General features: G+C 37.7%; 1 protein-coding gene across 5 annotated transcripts in view; it reads left to right on the plus strand.

Moving 5' to 3' along the window:
• Nucleotides 1-23,171, plus strand: part of MRE11 (MRE11 homolog, double strand break repair nuclease) — a 75,134-nt gene that overhangs the window by 27,099 nt on the left and 24,864 nt on the right. For all 5 annotated transcript variants that reach the window (XR_009520361.1, XR_009520360.1, XR_009520362.1 and 2 more), the window contains 6 exons: nt 2,351-2,477; nt 5,048-5,148; nt 6,358-6,531; nt 12,263-12,319; nt 19,801-20,020; nt 20,935-21,018. Coding sequence is in view for 1 of the 5 variants with exons in the window: in XM_060018094.1 (XP_059874077.1) it covers nt 2,351-2,477; nt 5,048-5,148; nt 6,358-6,531; nt 12,263-12,319; nt 19,801-20,020; nt 20,935-21,018 (763 nt within the window). In the remaining 4 variants the exon portion in view is untranslated. The remainder of the gene's footprint in view (nt 1-2,350; nt 2,478-5,047; nt 5,149-6,357; nt 6,532-12,262; nt 12,320-19,800; nt 20,021-20,934; nt 21,019-23,171) is intronic.

The raw sequence follows: 23,171 nt of genomic DNA on the forward strand, positions 1-23,171 counted from the left end.
GTCTATATTGCTCATGTAATACTCTCTTCCTCAATCCACTATAATCAAGGCTCTGACCCCACCATCTAAGGTGGAAAAGATGACCTTCAATTGTCAAATCCAGTAGATTTTTGTCGTCTTACTGAATCACTCTTCGGCATTCTCTACTACGAATGATGTTTGTCCCTTCCTATCTTTCAGTTAGCCCTCTGTTCAGTCTAGGCATATGGTCACCTATAGAATGACAACTCCCAAATTTTTTTTTTTTTTTGCGGTACGCGGGCCTCTCACTGTTGTGGCCTCTCCCGTTGCGGAGCACAGGCTCTGGACGCGCAGGCTCAGCGGCCATGGCTCACGGGCCTAGCTGCTCCGTGGCATGTGGGATCTTCCCGGACCGGGGCACGAACCCGTGTCCCCTGCATCGACAGGCGGACTCTCAACCATTGCACCACCAGGGAAGCCCCCAAAAGAAGCCTTTCTTGACTTCCCTTCAGAGTCGTTGCTTCTTCCTTTGTGTCCTCAGTCTACTTTGTACATACTTCTTTTTTTTTTTTTGAGTTTGCCAAGAAAGAGAATGGCTTTATTACATCTCCCTGTCAGAAGATGTAATAAAATGTTACATATACATATATATGTAATAATGTTTTATTACATTTTTTTTTAAAGTTTTTTTTTTTGGCTGCACTGCACGGTGTACATACTCTTACAGCACCATCACATTCTGCTTGCAATTACTTCTTTACATAGTTTATCTTCCCAGTCAGCTTGTGAATTTCTTCACAGCCAAGCTGCTGTTTTACTTATGGTGGTACCCCTGGCCCTTACCTCTGGCCCTTACCCCTGGCCCTTACCCCTGGCCCTTACCCCTGGCCCTTAAAAGAGTGCCTATACATTGTGGACACTCAGTAAAGTTTGCTTAGTGAACGAGCTTTGCGACTTTTAGGAGCAGAAAATTACAAATAAAACTAGGCTGGAGTACAGTTGTTAAAAATGTCTGAAGAGTTTTGGGGAGGCCCAATAGCTTGAGCATTTGGCATTTTCTGTTTTAGAACATGGCAGCAGCTGTAGAGATGGTCTGGGTAACAGAAACATAGTTGCTTCGGGGGAACCACATAGTTCTCTTTATCAGGGCAGAAGGTCCCATGTTCCTCATCTGTGTCTGCCTGATACCATTAGAACCAACCAGACTTGAATTGAAAATTGGCATTCCTTTTTCTAAACACACTAAATTATTAATTCATTAAGGAAACAAAAGAACAAATATTTTCACGTAAGTAGTATTCCAGAAGTACATTGTGTTGGCTAGAGGACGCTTACTGATTCACTAATGCAGTGAACAAATGTATGTTGAGTACCTTCTTTCTGCATGCTGGTGGGCGGGGAGGAGGGCCACAGTGATGGTAAAGTAGACGAGGGTTACAGGAGGTGGAGGTGTGAGGAGAGACAATAAACAAATAGTGAATACATGAACAAACTCTTAGCTAGTGCTAAGTATGATGAAGAGGGTAAGTGGGGTGGAGGTTAAGAGTAATCTGGAAAGGCTGGTGACGTGGTACAATGCTGATTCCCAGAGCATACTTTGAGAACAGCTAGTTTAGGAGAACAATTATATCTCTTAGAAAGAGAGGTAGTATTTTTCTTTGTAAAGAGCTTGGTACCACCATAGACTTCTTTAGAAAGAGCCTGCCTTGAGAGCAATTATTAGTTCTTTTATAAATAGAAACAGTCGGCCCTCTGTACCTGCACTTCTGCATCCACGGATATGGAGGGCTGGTTGAACTCCGCCATTTTACATAAGGGACTTGAGCATCCACAGATTTTGGTGTTCTTAGGGATCCTGGAACCAATCCCCCGTGAATACCGAGGGATGACTGTACTGTGTTTTGAAGGAAGGTGATCATTTCTCAAAGCTCACAGACTAGCTTCTTTTCTTCCATGGATTTTCCCAGCATTTATTTTTGTCTAGTGTAAAAGCTTATCCCTACATGATAGACCAATTAACAAATGCATCTAGGGCCAGCATTTTGTTTTGGTAGAGAATCTCCTTCTGTTTTAAAAGTTTAAAAAAAATTGTTTAGAAATTTCACATCCTTTTCAGATGATATTCAGATGATTTTATCATGGGGAGATGTAATTTTCTGACATTGTGGAATTCTTACTGTATCTTGATTCCATCAAACAATGTTCTGCCTAAGTGTAAACCTTTGAAGTTTTATTTTCTCAGTAGAATAAATGGTATAACATCATCATGATCTTTAAAATGAATTGTGGAACATTAACATATTAACTTAAAAGTATTACACATAAACATGAATACTGAAATTGGTGATCTGTTTTTTCCTAGCCTTCATAGCTTATTCTGTATTTCCAGGTGGACTATAGTGGAGGCTTTGAACCATTCAGTGTTCTTCGCTTTAGCCAGAAATTTGTGGACCGGGTAGCTAATCCAAAAGATGTTATCCATTTTTTCAGGCGTAGAGAACAAAAGGAAGACACGGGTAAGCTAGTTATCTTTACAAATTAAAAAATGCTCTTATAGGCTTCACATAAATCAATCTCTAGTAAAAGTATAAAACAATAATGGAACATGTTTTATTATGATTCTTTCTAATATCTCAGACAAATAAACTGATAATTGGAATAATTAAATCTCTTCTAAAAATTAGATAGAAATCATTTGTAAACTTGTGGATATCAATAAAGAAATGAAGCCTTTCGTAGTTTTTTTAAAACGTGCTGCTGATTAACAACATACTTTAGAGATAAAGTGTTTAAATATCTACTATTTACTATACATTATTAATGTTCAGAGAACATACTCTCAAATTTTGCAGGGCTAAATATTTCAGCTTTACAGTGTACAGTGATTTAAGAAGACTCTAGTCTTTTGAAATAAGAGGTGTCCCAGAATGTTAAAAAGATATGTACTTAAGGGCTTAAGTTTGATGTTTCTATTGATCAGATAATTAATTTCCAATTAAAGTTCATAAAAACGAATTGCCCTTATTTTAGCATTTATCAAAAACAGGTCATCTGACTGAAACAGTGCTTCTTCTTAAGAAGTATTGGTCCTTTTAAATACAGAGGCTCATCTCCTTAGAGCTATCGAGTCAGAATTTTCATAGAAAAATATGGCCCTTGTTTACATGTACGCTACCTTGATTTTTATTAACCCCGATTTAATGAGCTTCTGTTTTTCATAGTGAAATTGTGATCACAATGGTGTATGCTGTTAATTCAGCCTGAAACAGTCATCTGGCTATTTAAATGGAGCTCATAGAATACTGTTTTAGGGGGGGAAAATCCATATCAGAGAATGGTATTTTTATGCTATGAATTTTAGCTAGTTACTTACTGATGGTGATTTACTTTAATTGTCCATCCTTATCAATTCCTTGAATTTTTGGGGTGTAGCATTTGTGAGAATGTGGAGTATAGAACCTAGTACTTTATGTTACTTAAGTTTCATCCATTGTCAGTTTTGTTCTCATGATCCCTTTTTTGTTTAAACATTAATTGCTGAATGGAAACAGTGATCCTTTTGTATATCTTATCGAAAGCATGAAATTGTTTGTTGTTTTGGCCAGCTCTGCTACTTTAACTACATGTGTGACATCATGCAAATTACTTAATCTCTGGTGTTTTGTTTTCTTGTCTACAAAATCAGGATAATAACGGTGCCTGCCTCACAGGATTGTTGTGAGGATTAGATGATATACTGTGTGTAAATGGTCTTAACATTGTGTCTGGCGTAGTAAAATATAGTAATCATATTTATGAAGCAATATTAATTCTCCTGTCTTGAAATTCAAAAAAGATTTCTATTCACTTGTCCTCACCACTTTGTAAGAGGCACACTGAACTTTGTGCCTCTTTACCCCCTAAGCCATTGCATAAACTTTTCCCTCTGCCTAAAATACTTTTTCTTTTTCCTTTTTTGCTTAGTAAGTCTTATTCATTCTGCAAGTCTTTTTTTTTTTACTTTATTTGTTTTTATTTTTGGCTGTGCCAGGTCTTAGTCATGGCACGTGGGGTCTTTGTTGCAGCATGCAGGATCTTCAGTTGCAGCATGCGGACTTCTTAGTTGCAGTGCAAGTCTGGAGTCAAATGATAACTGCGTTTGCTATCTGCATGTTATTTTCAGCCTTCTTTGAGAAGAATTAATTTATTTCTTCTCTGTGTGTCATATTTTCTGTTCTTACCTCTGTTGTAGCACTTACCATCTTGTATTGTAATCATTTGCTATTATGGGCGGCATCCTGTCATTTTATCATTGTGTTTTCCACACCAGGTCACACACGTGCTAGACAGTTAATATTCGTTTCCCTGACAAAGGTTATGAGCAGAGCACCTACTGGACCCTAATGCTTTTTGACTTCTTGCCCAGTATTCTTTTTATTCCGTACCTGCTGTTTTTTGAGACAACCACCCTGCCTAGGAATGAAGCAAATGTGCTTTAAACCTACTTCCCATTTGTCTCACAGAATATTAAAAAGGTTTGTGTTTAATGGCCAAGATTTAATTAAATTAATAATTTTTGCTGTTTCATCAAGGACATTCTTATGTGAAACTGGCTTTTTGTTTTGTCTTGTTTTGAACTGTGAGTACAAAGTGATGACTCTCAGTAGAACTCAGAGACACTGCCTTGACTCATCCCAAGGAACCGGCAGTTTTACCCATGACTGCTTTTGTATCATCGGTGCAAATGTCAATATGGTGGAAGAGATAAATAACGTCTTAGTATTATTATGAAAGTACGTTTGACCTTAAGCCCCCTGAACCAGTATGGGGGACTCCCAGAGATCTGTGGACCACTCTGTGAGAATAGCTCCAAGAGACATACTACTTGGAGATTTGGAAAAGAAATACAGACTTTGGGGAAATGACTCTAGATATTAGCAAAAATGACATGTTTTTGCCTCAAAATTTACTGGGTTGAGCAAACTGACAGTTGATAAAGTTTGGCCATACCTCCTTCACTGACAGCAACCTTCAGTGAGTTTGGGCACTTTAACATTAAAAAAGAAACTGCTACTTTTTTTTTTTTCCATGGACTTCTTTTTTCTAGGAGAGGAGATCAACTTTGGGAAGTTCATCACAAAACCTTCAGAAGTAACAACTCTAAGGGTAGAAGATCTTGTGAAACAGTATTTTCAAACCGCAGAGAAGGTAATTTCTTAGTTACAGTTCTCAGTTTAGATAATGGCTATCTTATAATAACAGATTTTAATTTAAGATATGTGTAATTGATAGTTTAAACAAAACGAATCCTCAGAATGTCTCCATGAAGTAAGCAAGGTGACAGTTACATTCATTTATAGTTATTACGTATCAAGAAAAATAAGTGCTTAATTAATGTCAGTCATTAATATTGTTATTATTGTGTCTATTATTGTCAGTGTTGTTATCCTCTTTCTTTTTATCGCTACTACCTAAGTCTGAATCCAGGATTTAATTTTCTTGCATCTGGATGTAATTTCAGAGTTACTGGATGGTGAAGCTATTCTTATTTTTGTGGGTATATGCCACTTTGAGATCCTCTGGTTGTATTAGCTTCCTACAGCTACTGGAATAAATGTCCACACACTTAGTGGTTTAAAACAACACAGGTTTATTACCTTACAGTTTTGTAGGTCAGAAACCAGACACTGGTCTCACTGGACAAAAACTGAGGTGTTGTCAAGGCTGTGTTCCTTTCTGGAGGCTGTAGGGAAGATTCCATTTCCTCATCTCCTCCAGCTTCTGGAGGTACCCGTGTTTCTTAGCTCCGGGCCCCCTTCTTCCATCTTCAAAGCAAGCAACGCTGGATCTGTCTGGCCGTCATTTCCCCGGATACTTCTCTGTGACTCCCTTCTTCGGCCTCCCTCTTCTGTTTTCAAGGATGCTTGTGATTGCACTGGGCCCACCTGGATAGTCCCTGATAATCTCCCAGTTTTGTAGCAGCTGGTTAGCAACCTTAATTCCATCTGTAACCTTAATTCTCCTTTGCCATGTACCATATTCACAGGTCCCAGAGATTAGGATGTGGACACCTTTAGGGGCCATTTTTCTGCCTACCACACTGGTTAACCTGCTCTCTTAGTCATCAGCTGCTATTTCTGGACTCTGTGTCCCAGCCTCTCAGGCCTCTGCATTTTCACAAGTCCTGTACTCTACCCCTGTTTCTTGTTTTTACTTTGCTTTTTCTGGCCCTTAATATTTATCAGTAGGCTTAATTACCGTCCATTGATTTATTTTGCTTTGCTGTGTTTTCCCTCCAATAACTAGATGACTTTTTTGTCTTTTTCTCTGGTAAAATTATTCTGTAATTTTCCTTTCTTATACAGAATTGTTTTGTAAGGAAGATGCTGCATCCAGTGATTTATATGTCTCTTACAGAACGTGCAGCTCTCACTTCTAACAGAAAGGGGAATGGGTGAAGCAGTACAAGAATTTGTGGACAAGGAAGAAAAAGATGCCATAGAGGAATTAGTGAAATATCAGTTGGAAAAAACACAGCGGTTTCTTAAAGAACGTCATACTGATGCCCTAGAAGATAAAATCGATGAAGAGGTGAGTAACTAATTTGGGGTGGAAAATCTATTATTTAGATAGTCTCTCCTTAAGAGTAGCTCTAAGTTTCTTTCTGGTAAATCACTAACTTCACTGATTTGTTTAGTTTCCTCATCTATAAAATTGAGATCATAAAGTGAGGATTAAATTAGAAAATGTCTAATAAGTGTGTAGAACACAGTCTCAAATATGATTGATACCCAGTGAATGTTAGTTTTGTTGCCCATAGCTAGTATCTTCTCTTGAAGATCATGAAAGTGCTTTAAAATGAACCCCATAGGGTGAAAATGTCTGCTTATCTCAATTTTTTATTAAGTTTTGATTGAGATTTTGAATTTCATCTAGGAAATGCAGTCCCTCTGAGCATAAAAGCAGAGGAAAAGCTCTTTAGATTTGACTACATAAAATTTTTAAATGTTTGCATGTCAAATTGTCAAAAAACAAAATGAGAAGGTATCGACATGGAGAAAATATTTGTATGTGGGCAGAACAAAAGGTTAATATTCTTACTACATTAAAGGGCTCTTATGAATCTTAAGAAGAATATTAAACATTTCAATAGAATAATGAACAGAGGACCTGAATAGGTGGTTCACAAAAGAAATATAAATGGCTAATAGGCATATGAAACTGGTATTTAACCTAGGATAATCAAAGAAACTCAAATTAAATGTATTTTTTATCTATCAAAGTGGCAACAATTTGAGAAAGATACTTAGTACTCTGCTGGTAGGAGTATCAGAGTTTGAACAGCTGCAGTGAAAAGCATTTTTGCCTTCTTAAGCATGTCAAGAAGCTTAAGATTTGTCCTTTAACTCAGCCCTGGGAGATTTTCCTAAGACAATAATGAGAGAGAGATTTAGAATGGGGAGTAATTTATGTCAGTGTTATCTGCAGTGGGGAAAAGTTGGAGATGTTTTGGTAAAATAAATGTTGGCACATACACAGTATGGAATACTATGCAGCTATTAAAAATTACACTTTTGAAGAACATGCAAAAGTATTTTCAGTGTTAAGTGGGAAAAGAATTCCAAAGTGGTAAAACTATACACAATGTGATCCCAGTTATTTTTATTTTATATGTGAGTGGGTGCGTGTATGCAAAGAATGGAAGAAGATATTCCAAACATTATCAGTGGTTATGTTCAGGTAGTGGGATTATAGGGGATCATTTCCAGTATTTTCCAAATTCCCTCTGAGCAGAAGAACACAATGTTGTGTTTAAAACTCATTCCCTTTTACTTTTGTGCTTTTAGTCATTTAACATGATTCTTTTAAAGCCTTATGGTGTCAACTAATGTACAACCAGTAATATTAAATGCCAGGTACTTTGACAGGGAAGGCAGATAATCCACACTCTAAAACTCCTTACTCTGTGGCTCTGGATGTGTTAGGTTCATAAATTCTTAGCATGGGTGGATTTGTCAGTCAAGTGCCGTAAATATAACATGACCATACCCCCTAAATGTAAAATGCAAAACTGCAAAACTCCTGGGAGATAACATAGGAGAAAACCTAGATGACCTTGTATATGGTGATGACTTTTTAGATTCAACATCAAAAGCACGATTCATGAAACAAGTAATTGATAAACTAGACTACATTGAAATTAAAAACGTTTGCTCTGCAAAAAATAACGTGAAGAGAATGAGAAGACACGCCACAGACTGGGAGAAGATAGTTGCAAAAGACAAATTTGATGAGGGATTATTATCTGAAATATACAAAAACTCTTAAAATTCAACAATAAGAAAATTTAATAATCCAATTAAAAAATGGGCAAAAGACCTCACCAGACCAAGGAAGGTAGTCAGTTGGCAACTAAGCATATGAAAAGATGTTCGACATCTTATGTCATTAGGGAAATGCAAATTAAAGCAAGGAGATATGCCACTACACACCTGTCAGAACGGCCAAATTCCAGAACACCGACAACACCACATGCTGGTGAGGATGTGCTGCGGCAGGAACTCTTAGATTGCGAGTGGGAATGCAAAACGGTGCAGTCACTTTGAAAGGCAGTTTGTCAGTTTCTTATAAAAGTAAACATACTCTTCCCATACTCTCCAGCAGTCGTGCTCCTAGGTATCTACCCGAAGGAGTTGAAAACTTATGTCTAAACAAAAACCTGCACATGATATTTATAGCAGCTTTATTCATAATTGCCAAAACTTGGAAGCAACAAAGATGTACTTCAGTAGGTAAGTGAATAAACTGTGAAACATCTAGACAAGGGAATATTATTCTGTGCTAAAAAGAAATGACCTATCAAGCCATTAAAAGACATGGAGGAACCTTAAGTGACTATTACCAACTGAAAGAAGCCAATCTGAAAAAGTAACTTAATGTATGATTCCTGCTATGTAACATTCTAGAAAAAGTAAAACTATGGACATAGTACAAAAATCACTGGTTGTCAGTGGTTGGGCAGGGATGGGATAAGGGGATGAAAAGGTGGATTCACAGAGGATTTTTAGAACAGTAAAACTACTCTGTATCAAACTGTAATGGTGGGTTATACATGTATACATGTCATTATACATTTGTCCAAACTCATAGAATGTACACCACCAAGAGTGAACCTTAAGGAGTTTAGGTGATATGGAGTATGGAGTGTCAGTATCGGTTCATCGGTTATAACAACTGTACAGTTCTGGTGGGGGATGTTGATATTAATAGGGGAGGCTGTGCATGTATGGGACGGGGCTATGTGGGAAATCTCTGTGCCTTCCTTTTAATTCTGCTGTGAACCCAAGCTGCTCTAAAAAAGTAAATAAATAAAACAAACAAACCCTCCTTCCCACCCTCCACTCCCCAAAATGATCATCCACACCTGGAGTGACATCATGACTTTTGAGAGAGAGAGAGTGTGTGTGGGGGTGTGGGGGTTGTGTGTGTGTAGCATGGTGGCTAAGAGTATGGACTATAGACCAGATGACCTTACTCGCTATGGAACTGTCAGTGAAGTATTTAACCTCTCTGTGCCTCAGTTTCCTCATCTATGAAATGGGGATAATAGAACCTCATTCAAGGTTGTTGTGAGGATTAAAAGAATACATGTAAGCCCTCAGTACACTGACACATAATGCCTGCTCGGTATTTTTACTCTGATGCTCATTTCTCTTCTGTGAATGACTCAGTGCTTTTGATATATCACATGCTACCTCAAGCACTGTTACATGCTGTGCCGTCTTTTAAAAAAATATTATTCCTGTATTCTTCCCCTTCTACTGAATCTTAACAAACATGCTGCTGTTTCTTTCAACGAAACTCTGGAGCCTAGATCCTATTTCCCTTTCGCTGTTATTCTATTTCTTTTTTCCTCTTTTATAGCAGAATTGCTTCACAGAGTTTTCTGTATTTGCTGCCCAGATTCTTCGCCTTCATTTTTCTCTTAAATCCATCTATTCAGGGGTTTCGACTCCCTCTTTCCAGTGAATTTACTCTTGTCAAAGCACCAGTGACCTCCAGTGCTAAATCCATTGTCCATTCTCCATCTTAAATCTCACTTGACCTCTTCTTAAAACCTTTTTTCCATTGGCTTTTAGGGCTCCACACTCTTCTGGTTTTCTTCCCAGCTCATTGTCTGTGTATTCTCAGTCTCTGTTGATTCCTCTCACCTCTCCAGCCTCTTAAGTTGGAGTCTCCATATCTCAGTCCTTGGACCCCTTCTTCGTCTACATATTCCTTTTGTATTCTCACCCAGCTTCCTGGCTTTAAATACTGTCATCTGGTGATGACTTTTCAAAAGTCTAGCCCAAACCTCTCCTCTCAACTCAAGACTTATATAGCCAACAACCTGCTAGACCTTCCACTCGGATGTTTAATAGACCTCTCCAACTTCCAACATTCCCAGTCTGAATTGCTGAACCTTAGCCCCTGCTCTACCTGTAGGGTTCTAGTGGAAGCGCTATTCTTTCATTTGCTCAAGCGGTAAACCTTGAAGTTATCCTTGACTCCTCTTTTTCTGTCACCTATATCCTGTCTGGAAATCCTTTAACTCTACCTTCAGAATATATACAGAATGTGACTATTTCTCACCACCTTCATCTCTATCAGTGGTCCAAGGCCTGGCCATTTCTCACCTAGATTACTCCTGTTGCCTCCAAACTGGTCTCCTTGTTTCTGCCTGTGCTTTTCCTCCACACTCTGTTCTGTCCTCAGCTCAGCTGAGCTGTTGGTGATCCTAACATAGTTTAGATGAAGTCACTCCTGCCTAAAAACAAAAGTCCTTACAGTTGCTCCCAAGGCCTTACTCAATGTGGTTTCTGTTACTTCTTCATCCTCATGTCTGCTCCAGCCCAGCGACCTCCTTGCTGTTTCTTAAACATACCATGCTTCTGCCCCGGTGCCTTTGCATATATTCTTTCCTTTGACTGGAATGATTTTCCCCCGTTATTTTCAAGGTTCATTCCCTACCTTTTAAAATCTTTGCTACCTTCTTGCTTTGCTACTTTCTCCGTGAGGCCTTTGATGATCATCCTGTAGCCTCTGTCCGCACTCTCTGTCCCTCTTCCTGCATTACTTTTCTCTGAGCACTTAACACCTTTTGCAAAGATTTCACAGGTTCACATATTTGAAAGGACTCATAAGACTCCACTGAACATACTCACTTAAAGTTTTTATTTAAAGGCAACTGATAACGGTACAGCAAGAGAAGGAGTATAGGCAGGCATTAGGGATCTGAGAGATACCAGGCGTCTGTTTCTCATGTCCTTATATGCACACAGCAAACCCGGGACAGAACACCAAGATTTGTGCAGAAGTTTCCAGGGAGTCTTTTACGCCTCTCTGGTCGCATAATCAAACCACGCCGTCTAACTGCTCATGCAGGTTGAAATCCATCAGTAAATAATTTGGCCCTGGGAATGCCAGAGGCTCCTCAGAGGTAAGGGTGGAGCTTTCTCAGTCTAGCTGTAAATTAACTTGATCCTATACACTTTCTAAAATACAACATAACTTTTTATTTTGTTTCTTATTTTGTAACACACACACACACACGCATGCACACACTGATTGTAAGCTCCATGGAGGGCAGAGTTCTTGACCATTTTGTTCATTATTGTATTCTCAGTTCCTGCAATAGCACCTGGCACATAGCTTGGCTCAGGAAATATGGGCCGAGTAAATTATTAAATAAATGGAGTTTATTTCTAGCTATATAACTATATTATAAGAGCTTTGTGAGCAGGAACCAGTAAAAAAGGAAGCTTTGTATCCTTCATGGCACCGGGACCAGGGTTGGCAGACAGCAAACATTTGGTGGTTGGCTGTTAGCAAAATGGATCTCCAGGGGCCCACCCACTTCAGATACCATTTCAGAGAGCCTCCTGGATGACTTGCAGCCAGGTGCCCAAGAATGATTTGAGCAGTGTAATAATTCAAGCCTATTAAAAGAGAGGTTTTTGTTTTTAGCTCTTTTACTGAACTATAACACCCATAGGACATTAGAATTTTCTCCTTTGCAGTCCGACAGGCTGTTTTTCAATGACTTGGAGCATTTGGTCAGCAGGTAATATCATTTTGCTTAGGGCCAGTTTTCCTTAGAGTACATTTCTGAATTTTTAATGTAAGTCACTGGGGGAATATGACTTCTTTAATCTTTTGTGAAACAAAACTATACTTGAATTTCCGAATTTTACGTTGTAATGGAAAACATCAGTTAATCAGTTTTATATTTACATAACAGACATGTTTGTAACATTTTGTGATTTATTCTGTTATAATCCAGGTACGTCGTTTCAGAGAAAGCAGACAGAAGAACGAAGAAGACGATGAAGTCCGAGAGGTAATTTTTCTGAAAATTCCTTTATTATATGTCAGCTTGTTAAATCAGAATAACTAGTAGGTTTATTTAGAGCAGTCAGTCCACAGGATCTCTTTTGGGTGGGTAGGACTGAGCAGGCGTTGGCTGAGGACCGCTGCCTTTGACTTATTCCAAATCGGCCTACGAGTATTCGGCTTGCTGATATTCTCTTTTTTTTCCCTTTTGCTCTTGTCGAAAACCTACTTAATTGCGCATGTGTGTATGTGGTGGGTGCAGGCATGGAGGGGAGGCGCAGGAATAGTAGCCCGAAGAGCTCTTTTTAATGAAAATAATTCCCAACTGCTATTATAAAATAATATAAAATTTAAACATAGAATTGCCACATGATGTAGTGATTCCACTTCTGAGTATTTACCAAAAAAAATTGAAAGCAGGGACTCGAACATGTATTTGTACACCAGTGTTCATAACATTATTTACAATAGCCCACAGGTAGTAACGATCCAAAGTCTATCAAAAGATGAATGGGTAAACCAGATGTGATACATACATCCATTGGAATATTCTTTAGCCTTAAAAGGAATGAAATTGAAGTATAGAATGGAACATACTATATCATGGATAAACCTTCAAAACATTATACTAAGTGAAGTAAGTCAGACATAAAAGAACAAATACTGTGTGATTCCACTTACATGAGATACCTAGAGTAGTCAAATTCATACAGGCAGAAAGTGGAAGAGTGATTATCGGGGTTTGGGGGAGGTGGTTAGGGAATGAAGGGTTATTTAATGGGTATGGAGTTTCAGTTTGGGATTATGAAAAAGTTGTGATGGATGATGGCAGTGGTTGTACAACAATGTGAATGTACTTAATGCCACTGAAATACACACTTAAAAATGGTTAAAATGTCTCACCCCTAGGTTCTTCATGGCATTTTTTTTCCCTTAAATTCCATATATATGTGTTAGCATACGGTATTTGTCTTTTTCTTTCTGACTTACTTCACTCTGTATGACAACCTAGGAGTAAGACAGGAATAAAGACATAGACCTACTGGAGAACGGACTTGAGGATATGGGGAGGGGGAAGGGTGAGCTGTGACAGGGCGAGAGAGAGTCATGGACATATACACACTACCAAACGTAAGGTAGATAGCTAGTGGGAAGCAGCCGCATGGCACAGGGATATCGGCTCGGTGCTTTGTGACCGCCTGGAGGGGTGGGATAGGGAGGGTGGGAGGGAGGGAGATGCAAGAGGGAAGAGATATGGGAACATATGTATATGTATAACTGATTCACTTTGTTATGGGGCAGAAACTAACACACCATTGTAAAGCAATTATACACCAATAAAGATGTTAAAAAAATGGTTAAAATGGTTAATTTTTATGTTACGTATATATTACTACAAAAAAGTACAATAATACTAGGGTAGTATATTTTTAAATCTCGCAAAAAGTATATGGAAACATTGTCTTGCCATTGGCCCTATGCCTCCACTCATGAGGTAAATTCATAGAAGTAATGTAGTTCAAAGATACCAGTAAAGTCCACAGTCTGTTGTACAGAAAGATGAAGTATTATCTGAGTATAATGTTTGAGATGCTAAAATGAAGATGTAGTATTTAGACAAAGACAAAGTATGAAATTTGGCAATGATGATAATTCATTCAAAGAAGTAATAATCATAAAAAGGCATGTGTGTTTTAAATTTTGTTAGATTCTGCCAAGTCACTCCAAATATGTTACACCAGTTCCTCTCCCGACCAATAGTATTAGGGAGTGCTTATTTCCCTGCATCCTTCCGGCCATGACATATTACTACATCTTTTGATCTTTACAAATCTAAGTGGTGAGAAATTATTTCTTACTGTTGCTTTTAACTCATACTACTTGTATTACTAGTGAGTCTGAGCAATTTTTATGTTTAATAAGTTATATTTATATGAAACACCTGATCATGTTCTTTGCATAGAATATTTTTTTCTTTTGTCTAGGGCATTGGTCTTTTTCTAATTGGTTTATAAGAGCACTCGTTTCGTTATATAAAAGAAGTATCCACTTGTTCCTGAGAGTTTTTTGTTTGTTTGTTTAAATCCAGAATGGGTAATGAATTAAGAGCTTGTTGGCATCTGTGAAGATAAGCATGCAGGGTTCTTCCTCCTGTGTTCTGTTAATATGGTGAATTATATTATTTTCTATCCTATTATTGACCCAACCTTAGTATCACTTTGTGAAGCCCCTGATAATAGGTGTACTGGTCTTTCCATGCGCCCCGGGATTCCTTTTGTTTGCTTTGATATTCATGAGTAGGATACTGTAATTTTCCTTTTGTACATGCAGTCCTTTGTCAGTTTTCAGTACCATGTTATGCTGGCTTTATAAAAACCAGCTGAAAGCTTTCTTTCTTTATGCTCTGTTCCTATTGAAATAGCCATGGAATCATCTGTTCTTTGAAGATTTGGTAGAATTTACCTGTGAAACATTCTGGTTGTGATCCTTTTCGGGAGTGTAGTTCTTTTAAGAATTTTCTCAAAATGTTGTTAATTAGTCTGTTGAGACTGTCTATCTTTTTTTGATTCAGTTTAGGTCATTTATTTTCCAAATTACTTAGAATTGAGCAAAGTGTTTTATCACAATTCTTTTAATTTTCCTTACATCTTTTTTCCCCTCCATTCTCCTTTCTTTGCTTTAATTTAACAATTCATTTTAAAATTGTTTCATGTGTTCTGGTATGCAGTATTTTTATTATCATTTTCTAGGTATTCTACAATTTTTGTTTTGTTTTGCAGTTTGGAGTCCAGGCTTTTGTCTTATTAATTTCTAATTTTATTGCATTGTGATTAGAAAGTATGATAATATTCTTTTTACTATTTAGGATTGATGTTTTTCTTAGCATCCCATTATATATTGGTTAAAACATTTCATGGGGTCTTGAAAAGAAGTATATTGTTTATTTTCAGAGTACAGAGTTCAACATGTATCAGCTAGATCTACCTTATTATCTAATTTAGGTCTCCTTTTTTCTTTTAAATATATATATTTTTTATTTTATTTTATAAATTTATTTATTTATTTTTGGCTGCATTGGGTCTTCGTTGCTGTGCGCGGGCTTTCTCTAGTTGCAGCGAGCGGGGGCTACTCTTCCTTGTGATGCACAGGCTTCTCATCGTGGTGGCTTCTCTTGTTGCGGAGCACAGGCTCTAGGAGCATGGGCTTCAGTGGTTGTGGCACGTGGGCTCAGTAGTTGTGGCTCATGGGCTCTAGAGTGCAGGCTCAGTAGTTGTGGTGCACGAGCTTAGTTGCTCTGAGGCATGTGGGATCTTCCCAGACCAGGGCTCGAACCCTTGTCCCCTGCATTGGCAGGCAGATTCTTAACCGCTGTGCCACCAGGGAAGTCCCTGTATATGTATTTTTTAATGTAGAGCTAGTTCTTGTTATTCATGGTAGTTGTGTTCTATAAAGTCACTGTAAACACTGAGTGAACACTGAACTGTTGCTCCTAGGGGAAATATAGGAATAGGTTCCTGCCAGCCACTGGTTACAACATTTTTGTTAACTGATTAATACATAACCCTTTCCATGTGTGTTTCTGTTTTAAGACCTTACTCAATATATATCATTGATTCATTAGCATTGAACTTGTGGCCCATTCAGTGCATGCCTTAATGAAGCATATATCACACATGTGTTTCCTCCATAAGGCACATCACAGCTTCTTGCACTTAAGAACCCTAGACAGCGCTTCAGCACTACACTGGGGGCCGTTTTAAAAGTAAAATCCCCAGCTGAAAGCACAAAATTGTGAACACGGCACTAAACGTACTGTGAAAAGGATACTCGTTTAAAGAAGGCTGAGTGTCGCCTCGTTCGACCTCATCTGGGAAGGTGTGTGTCAGGCGATTCAGAATTTGCACCTCTCTGCACGTGTCCATGAATGACCACAAATGCATCAGGAGTTAGAAATAAATTTTGGCAAGTAGGTGAATTTGCGTATACGGAGTCTGAAAATTATGACTGACTGTAATTCATCTGGGACAAGAAAGATGAATTGAAATCTTTTTCAACTATTTTTTCTTTGTATCTTTTTGGTTGTATTCCCTAAAGTTTTGTTCTTTTGGAGTTGTAATGCCATGTTGAGCCGTTCCCGTAGTGACTTAGCTGTTGTTTCACTTCAGCAAGTTCATCAGCGTGAAGCTGGGTTACCTCCACCTCTCCCCACCCGCTGCACTCCTGCTTCTGCCCTGCCTGCTCTGTGCTTATCTCCTCATCTAGCCCTGTCTCTCCATATTTCATGGCACCACACAGAGCTTAGAAAAGCTCTAGATGCCTGTTCTTAGACCCAGAACTAGTCATTCCAAGCAAGAGAGACTGTTGTCATGGCCTCTTGGCACGGGTAGATCAATTTTGGAGCTCTCTACACTGTCTGAAACTCTTCTCAACTTTCTCCCTTAGCTAGGCCAAATATTCACTATACCCATTAGCTCTTTCTCCTAGGTTTTGTGTTTTGTGGGTGGAGCAATTTTCTAATTTTATTCAAAAAGATATTTTTAAAATTTTTGTTCTCCTTGTTACATTTTGATAGGTTTAAAGGAAGAGATCAGGGCAGCATTGCTCTTATTCTGTTTTTAATCAGAAAATCTATATTCATTTCAGAGTTAGGGTATTTCATTAAGTCTCAAACTTGTCTTTTCTAGACAGTTTCTTATCAAATTAAAATTTATTAAGTTAAAATCTTGGCCCTCACGTTTTTATTATTTTCCAGGCGTTCAACTGTTTTGTTCTACCTAATTCTTTTTACTATATATTTGTAAGAGATTATTGCTTATATTTTTCTGATTACAAAAGTAATATTTTAGAAAACGTACATTGTAGCAAATTTGAAATATTCAATAATAGTGAAGAAAACAAAAAGCACCCTAAAATTTCATCACCCAGAGATAGCAGCTATTTTTGGTGGGTTTTTTTCTTTTCTTTTTTTTTAGTTTCATGAAAAAAGGAATCACTATCTTTTATTTAAATCCATACACCTAAAACAAATATCATATAATATCGCTTATATGTGGAATCTAGAAAAATGGTACAGGTGAACTTATTTGCAAAGCAGAAATAGAGACATAGATGTAGAGAACAAACATATGGACACCAAGGGGGGAAGGGAGGGTGAGATGAATTGGGAGACTAGGATTGACATATATACACTACTATATATAAAATAGATAACGAATGAAAACCTACTGTATAACACAGGGAGCTCTACTCAATGCTCTTTGGTGACCTAAATGGGAAGGAAATCTAAAACAGAGGGGATATACATATATGTATAACTGATTCACTTTGCTGTACAGCAGAAACTAACACAACATTGTAAAGCAACTATACTCCAACAAAAATTAATTAAAAAATATAAATCCATACACCTATTCTCAGTCTTCATCTGGGTTAAACTCTCAGCATCTTTTAAAATAAAACTATTTTTCAAAAAAAATTTAAGAAAACAAGTCCATTTACAAGAACATCAAAAAGAGTAAAATACTTAGGAATAAACCCAATAAAAGAAACATAAGACTTGCACAATAAAAATCATAAAATGCTGCTGAAAGTAATTTTTAAAGTCCTAAAAAAAAGTACTAAATAAATGAAATGATATCCCATGTTCATGAATTGGAAGACTTAGTACTGTTTAGATGACAGTAATCCCCAAACCCCATCTGCCTTTTTTTTTTTTTGGCAGAAATTGACAAACTGATGCTAAAGCAATGGTAATTAAAACAGTGTGGTACTGGGATAAGGCTAGACAAGTAGATCCATGAAACAGAATCAAGAATCCAGAAATAAACTCTGACATTTATGGTTAATTGGTTTTCCAGAAGGGTGCCAAGATAATTCAATGAGGGAAAGAACAGTCTTTTCAACAAATGGTGTAGGGACAACTGGATATCCATATGCAAAAGAGGCTGGATCCCTGTATCACACAGTATAAAAAAATTAGCTCAAAATGGATCAAAGAAGGGAAAAAAAAGGATCAAAGACCTAAATATATGCATTAAAACCATAAAACTCTTAGAAGAAAATATAGGAGTGGATCTTTGTGACTCTGGATTAGGCAATGACTTCTTAGATATGACACCAAAAGCTCAAGCAACAAAAGAAAAAATAAACTTGATTCATCAAAACTTAAAAACTTTTGTGCATCAAAGGACACCATCAAAAAGGGAACAGACAACCCAGGAAACGGAGAAAATATCTGCAAATCATATATCTGATAAGAGTTCGATATTCAGAACAAATAGGGAACACTTATAACCCAACAATAAAAAGACAAATAGCCCACTTCAAAAATGGGCAAACTATTTGAATAGACATTTCTCCTAAAAGATACACAAATGAGAAGATGCTTAACATGATTAGCCACGAAGGAAATGCAAACCAAACCCACACTAATACACCACTTCGTATCCATTTGATCTTTTGTTGGGTCTTCATTGCCGCATGTGGATTTTCTCTAGTTGCATCAAGCAGGGACTACTCTTCACTGTTGTGCGCAGGCTTCTCATTGTGGTGGCTTCTCTTGTTATGGAGAACAGGCTCTAGGTGCCTGGGCTTCAATAGTTGTGGTGAGTGGGCTTCAGTAGTTGTGGTGAGTGGGCTTAGTTGCTCCACAGCATGTGGGATCTTCCAGGGCTTGAACCCGTGTCCCCTGCATTGGCAGGCAGAATCTTAACCACTGCGCCACCAGGGAAGTCCACATCCATGTGATCTTGATGCTTGGAACATTCTTTTGGGGTGGCACGGGGTTCATGACACAAGATTATTTTTCTTTCTCTATAGATTCCGTTACTTTAATTGGTTCTTCACTAGAGAAACAAGAATCTCATAATTGGTTCTCATTACTTGCTTGTAAAGCTCCTTCTGCCGTGCCTCTAGATTCCGCCATTCTTCCTCGGAGAAATAAGCGGCCACATCCTTGTAAGTCAGAGGTAACGGAGCTGGCTCGGCCATGGGCCCTTGCAGTCCCACCAGGCCCCGGACGGGGTTACGGCCAAGCCAGGTGTCCCGGCTGCCCACGGCAGCCTCCAGCTCCCCACCGACCTCCAGTTTTTTTTCTTGTTATTTATCAAGAGCCCATTGTACAAAGTAGCTCAAATGATGACAGTCTCTTACAAATGGCGGTGTTGCGTTAGGGGCGATTGCCAACATTCCTCCCAGTTCTGAAACTTTTGATTCTGTGAAATTTTATGGTTCCTGATACACATTTTCAAAAGGTCTCATTTTACAGGTATCAGTAGTATTGTAAATTGATCTAACAAATCGTAGGCACTGAATTTGATTGATGGGGGAGGGAGCTTCTCCTGTTTTACATGTTTTAGCATGATTAGTGAAAAATAATAGTTTAGACAGTTTGGCAATATGAAATGTCCATCTGAGTGGCTGGATTAATGACTTTTAGGCTGCTGCATTGTCTACTGATGTGTATTTTCCTCTTGTCATCCCTCTTAGGCCATGAGTAGGGCCAGAGCCCTCAGATCTCAGTCAGAGGAAGCTGCTTCCGCCTTTAGTGCTGATGACCTTATGAGTATAGATTTGGCAGAACAGATGGCTGATGACTCTGATGACAGCATCACAGCAGCAGCCAACAAAGGAAGAGGCCGAGGAAGAGGCCAGAGAGGAGGAAGAGGGCAGAATCCAGTGTCAAGAGGAGGATCTCAGAGAGGAAGAGGTTAGCACTGAGTCTTTCTTACACATTCACACTTGGCAGTTGTGTGGGAAATTCAGAATTGCGTTCATATTGGCAGAATTGAGTTACACGGTCCTTTAAAAATTTATTTTTACAATGCATAAAAATGGTCTTTAATGTAGTTCCAACATGTACATTTCACGTATATAAATTCTGAATGGCCACATGCACATATAGTTTGAATAGTTCTTAACACGTTCTTTTTTTAAAGAATTTCATAGTGCTTCTCACACATTGGGAACATTTAATAGACATGTTTACTCTCACATGTACAAAGTAATAGTGAGGCAAACACTTAAGGAAAATGTCTAGCTAATGCCCACTAACAGCAGGAAGAAAACTCCGGATTATAAAAATTATTATTTTTGAAAACTGCCCCTACACAATTTGATTTTTTAAAGCAGTCATTAAATTAATTGCCATCATTGTGTCTAATGTGATACTGTTGTCATTGAATAGGCCAAATAATAGGAGATAGTCATCCAGTGACTTCCTGATGCATTATAGAAATCCATCCCTAGGAATAGTTTTAAATTATTTTTCTATTAAATATTTATCTGTCGGAATTTTAAGCTGTTAAAGTGGGTAGTACTTTAGTTAAAAATCTCCCAGGAGAGAAATCCCCATCTTCTAGTGATAATTGTTTTCATTATCCTTACATTTATAAATTTTTTCCTTACATTGTAATTGGAACAATATGAACCAAGTGCGGCCTAAGAATAGTCTCTGAAAATTGATTGATCAGACTCTAGATGTTTCTTCTTATATATATGTTTGACATTTTACACATAAACTATGTTTTGACATAACTTTATTTAGTGGTGTTTTTTAAAAAAAAACAAAAAAATCCTTAGCCACTGATGGACTGGTATACTGACCGCTCATTATTCTAACAGCAGGCGCTGCTCTGGAGACTTCTACTCGAGGCAGAAGTTCAAAGGCCACTATGTCAACATCTAGAAATATGTCTATTATAGATGGTGAGTATAGACTGCAAAAGATCACCTAGCAGGTACTTATAAATTCCAACACAGGAAGACTCAGGAAAGCCCATGAGTAAACCTTACCGGTTTGTGTTGAATCACAGGATAAATTATGCTGATTTAAAAGACCTTTGCCATTCATGGAGGCTACTGAAGAGGGTGGGCTCTAAAAATTAATTTTTATATCCCACTTTAGACAAATTTGGTTATTTCCCTTTTATAGAGGGATCACTAAGACATGGAAAAGGCAGTTGGTCAGTGTATCAACAATGATTAAGAGAGAAGGAACTGCTCCTTAATGTACTGTAAACTTTCTTTCCTCATGCTGCTTTTGTCCATCTCTACTGTTAGTATAGAGTCATGTGAGCTGCATTTAAGGGAAGTTATAGTTAGGATTCTTTGAATTGATTTTGTGTATGTTGCTGTGGTCTAAAAATTAGCCTCAAACTAAGGGAAGCTATTTTTATAAACTATTTTAGTAATAATTTAATATAGAAATTTATAAACTATTTTTAATATTACAGTTTATGAGATCAGAGGAAGTTGTAAGTCAGATCTGTGTTGTAAGTTGTAAGTCAGATTTAAAATATATGTTAAAATAGGTGGTGATATATTTTTCTCCCTACCATTCAGAGTATATCCAGATGTATTTTATTTATATTATCTTATTATTTGAGATTAATTTTTGACAGATTGGAGAGTTGGACTAAATCTCACAAGATGAAATTTATCAAGGGTAAATATAAACTGTATTTATGTCCAAAAGGACAGCTGCTCAGAGAAGTATATGATATTAGTCGGGAACCAAGTAAGAAAGACTTAGATCACTAAGGTTGTGCAGGTTGATCTAACTGTCCAAATCTAATGGTGCCTTAAGCATTATTAATAGAAGTAATGCTTCTTTACAGCAAGGAAGTTCTCCCTCGTACTAATTGGATGTATCATGCCAAGAATACTGTGCTCATCTTTTGAAACCGTATTTCAAGAAAGATGTCAACTTTATATGATCATTCAGAAGAGAAACCATATAATATAAAAAATTTGATAGAAGGAACTTAGGATATCTAACCTGGGAAAAATTCAAGTCTTTACAGAAATTAAGTTCTGTTATATCAAAGATCGAATAGATTTGATTTGTATAGTTCTAAAGACAGTGGTTTTAAATCTATTTTAAGTTATGGATTCTGAAAGCTATGTCTCCTATCTTTAAATAAGTAGTCATATGCAATTGTACTCCATTTCAAAGGGCTCAGGGACCCCCATGAAGCCTATCTATGGGCTCCAGGTTAAGAACTACCAACCTAATGAGGATAGATGGAAAAGCTAATCACACACAGATTTAAGTTTATTATGTGATAAAGTGGACCTGGGAGGCTTAAGAACAATTTCACCTACTCCCTCTCTTATAGACGAGGGAATTGAGCTAAGTAATTTGCCCTAGGTTGATAAAACCACTAATAGTACTAATAATAGCTAATACTTATGTGACGATTACTGCAGGCCTCTCAACAGCTCAGTGGGATAGGCACTTACTATTTCTCTGTTTTACAGAAAAGGGAACTGAGGCTTTGAAAAGATAGGCAACTTACCCAAGGTCTCACAACTAGTAAATTCTAGAGCTTGAATTGATCCCACATTCTCTGGCCTTCAGAGTGAGTAGGTAACCACTCTACTGTTAGTTTCCAGAGCAAGAGAAGATTAGAGGTTGAGCTACTGGCTCTCAGTAGAGAAGTCTTTGCATTATACGGAATAATCTATCAACCAACATAAAGATGGTGTAAGCTGCCTCAGAAGGAAGTGAGTTGTGACTCCATCAGAGGAAGTTTTCAATATTTTCTGGATGACAGATGACATTGGAGAATGGATAAAAACATCAGCTCTATTAAATGATTCTTAAAGAACCTTCTTATCAAAAGTTCTGCTGCTATGTTTTTATTCAAGGATTATTCAGTACTTGAGTAGGGCCAGCTGAGATCCTTATCTTTTGACTTTAGAAGTATATTGTCTCTGTTGCCTTTAGAAAATGGCATTTAGAAAGATGCTGTGACATTCTTGGAAGGTGTAAGATAAAAGCAGAGAAGGGAAAAGGAAGCGAAAAAAGGCAGCACGGTAAACGATCTGGGATGAGTTTAACGTGTAAAAAGCTTTGT

Source organism: Delphinus delphis, chromosome 8, assembly GCF_949987515.2.
Source record: "Delphinus delphis chromosome 8, mDelDel1.2, whole genome shotgun sequence".
Classification (NCBI taxonomy): Eukaryota; Metazoa; Chordata; class Mammalia; order Artiodactyla; family Delphinidae; genus Delphinus; species Delphinus delphis.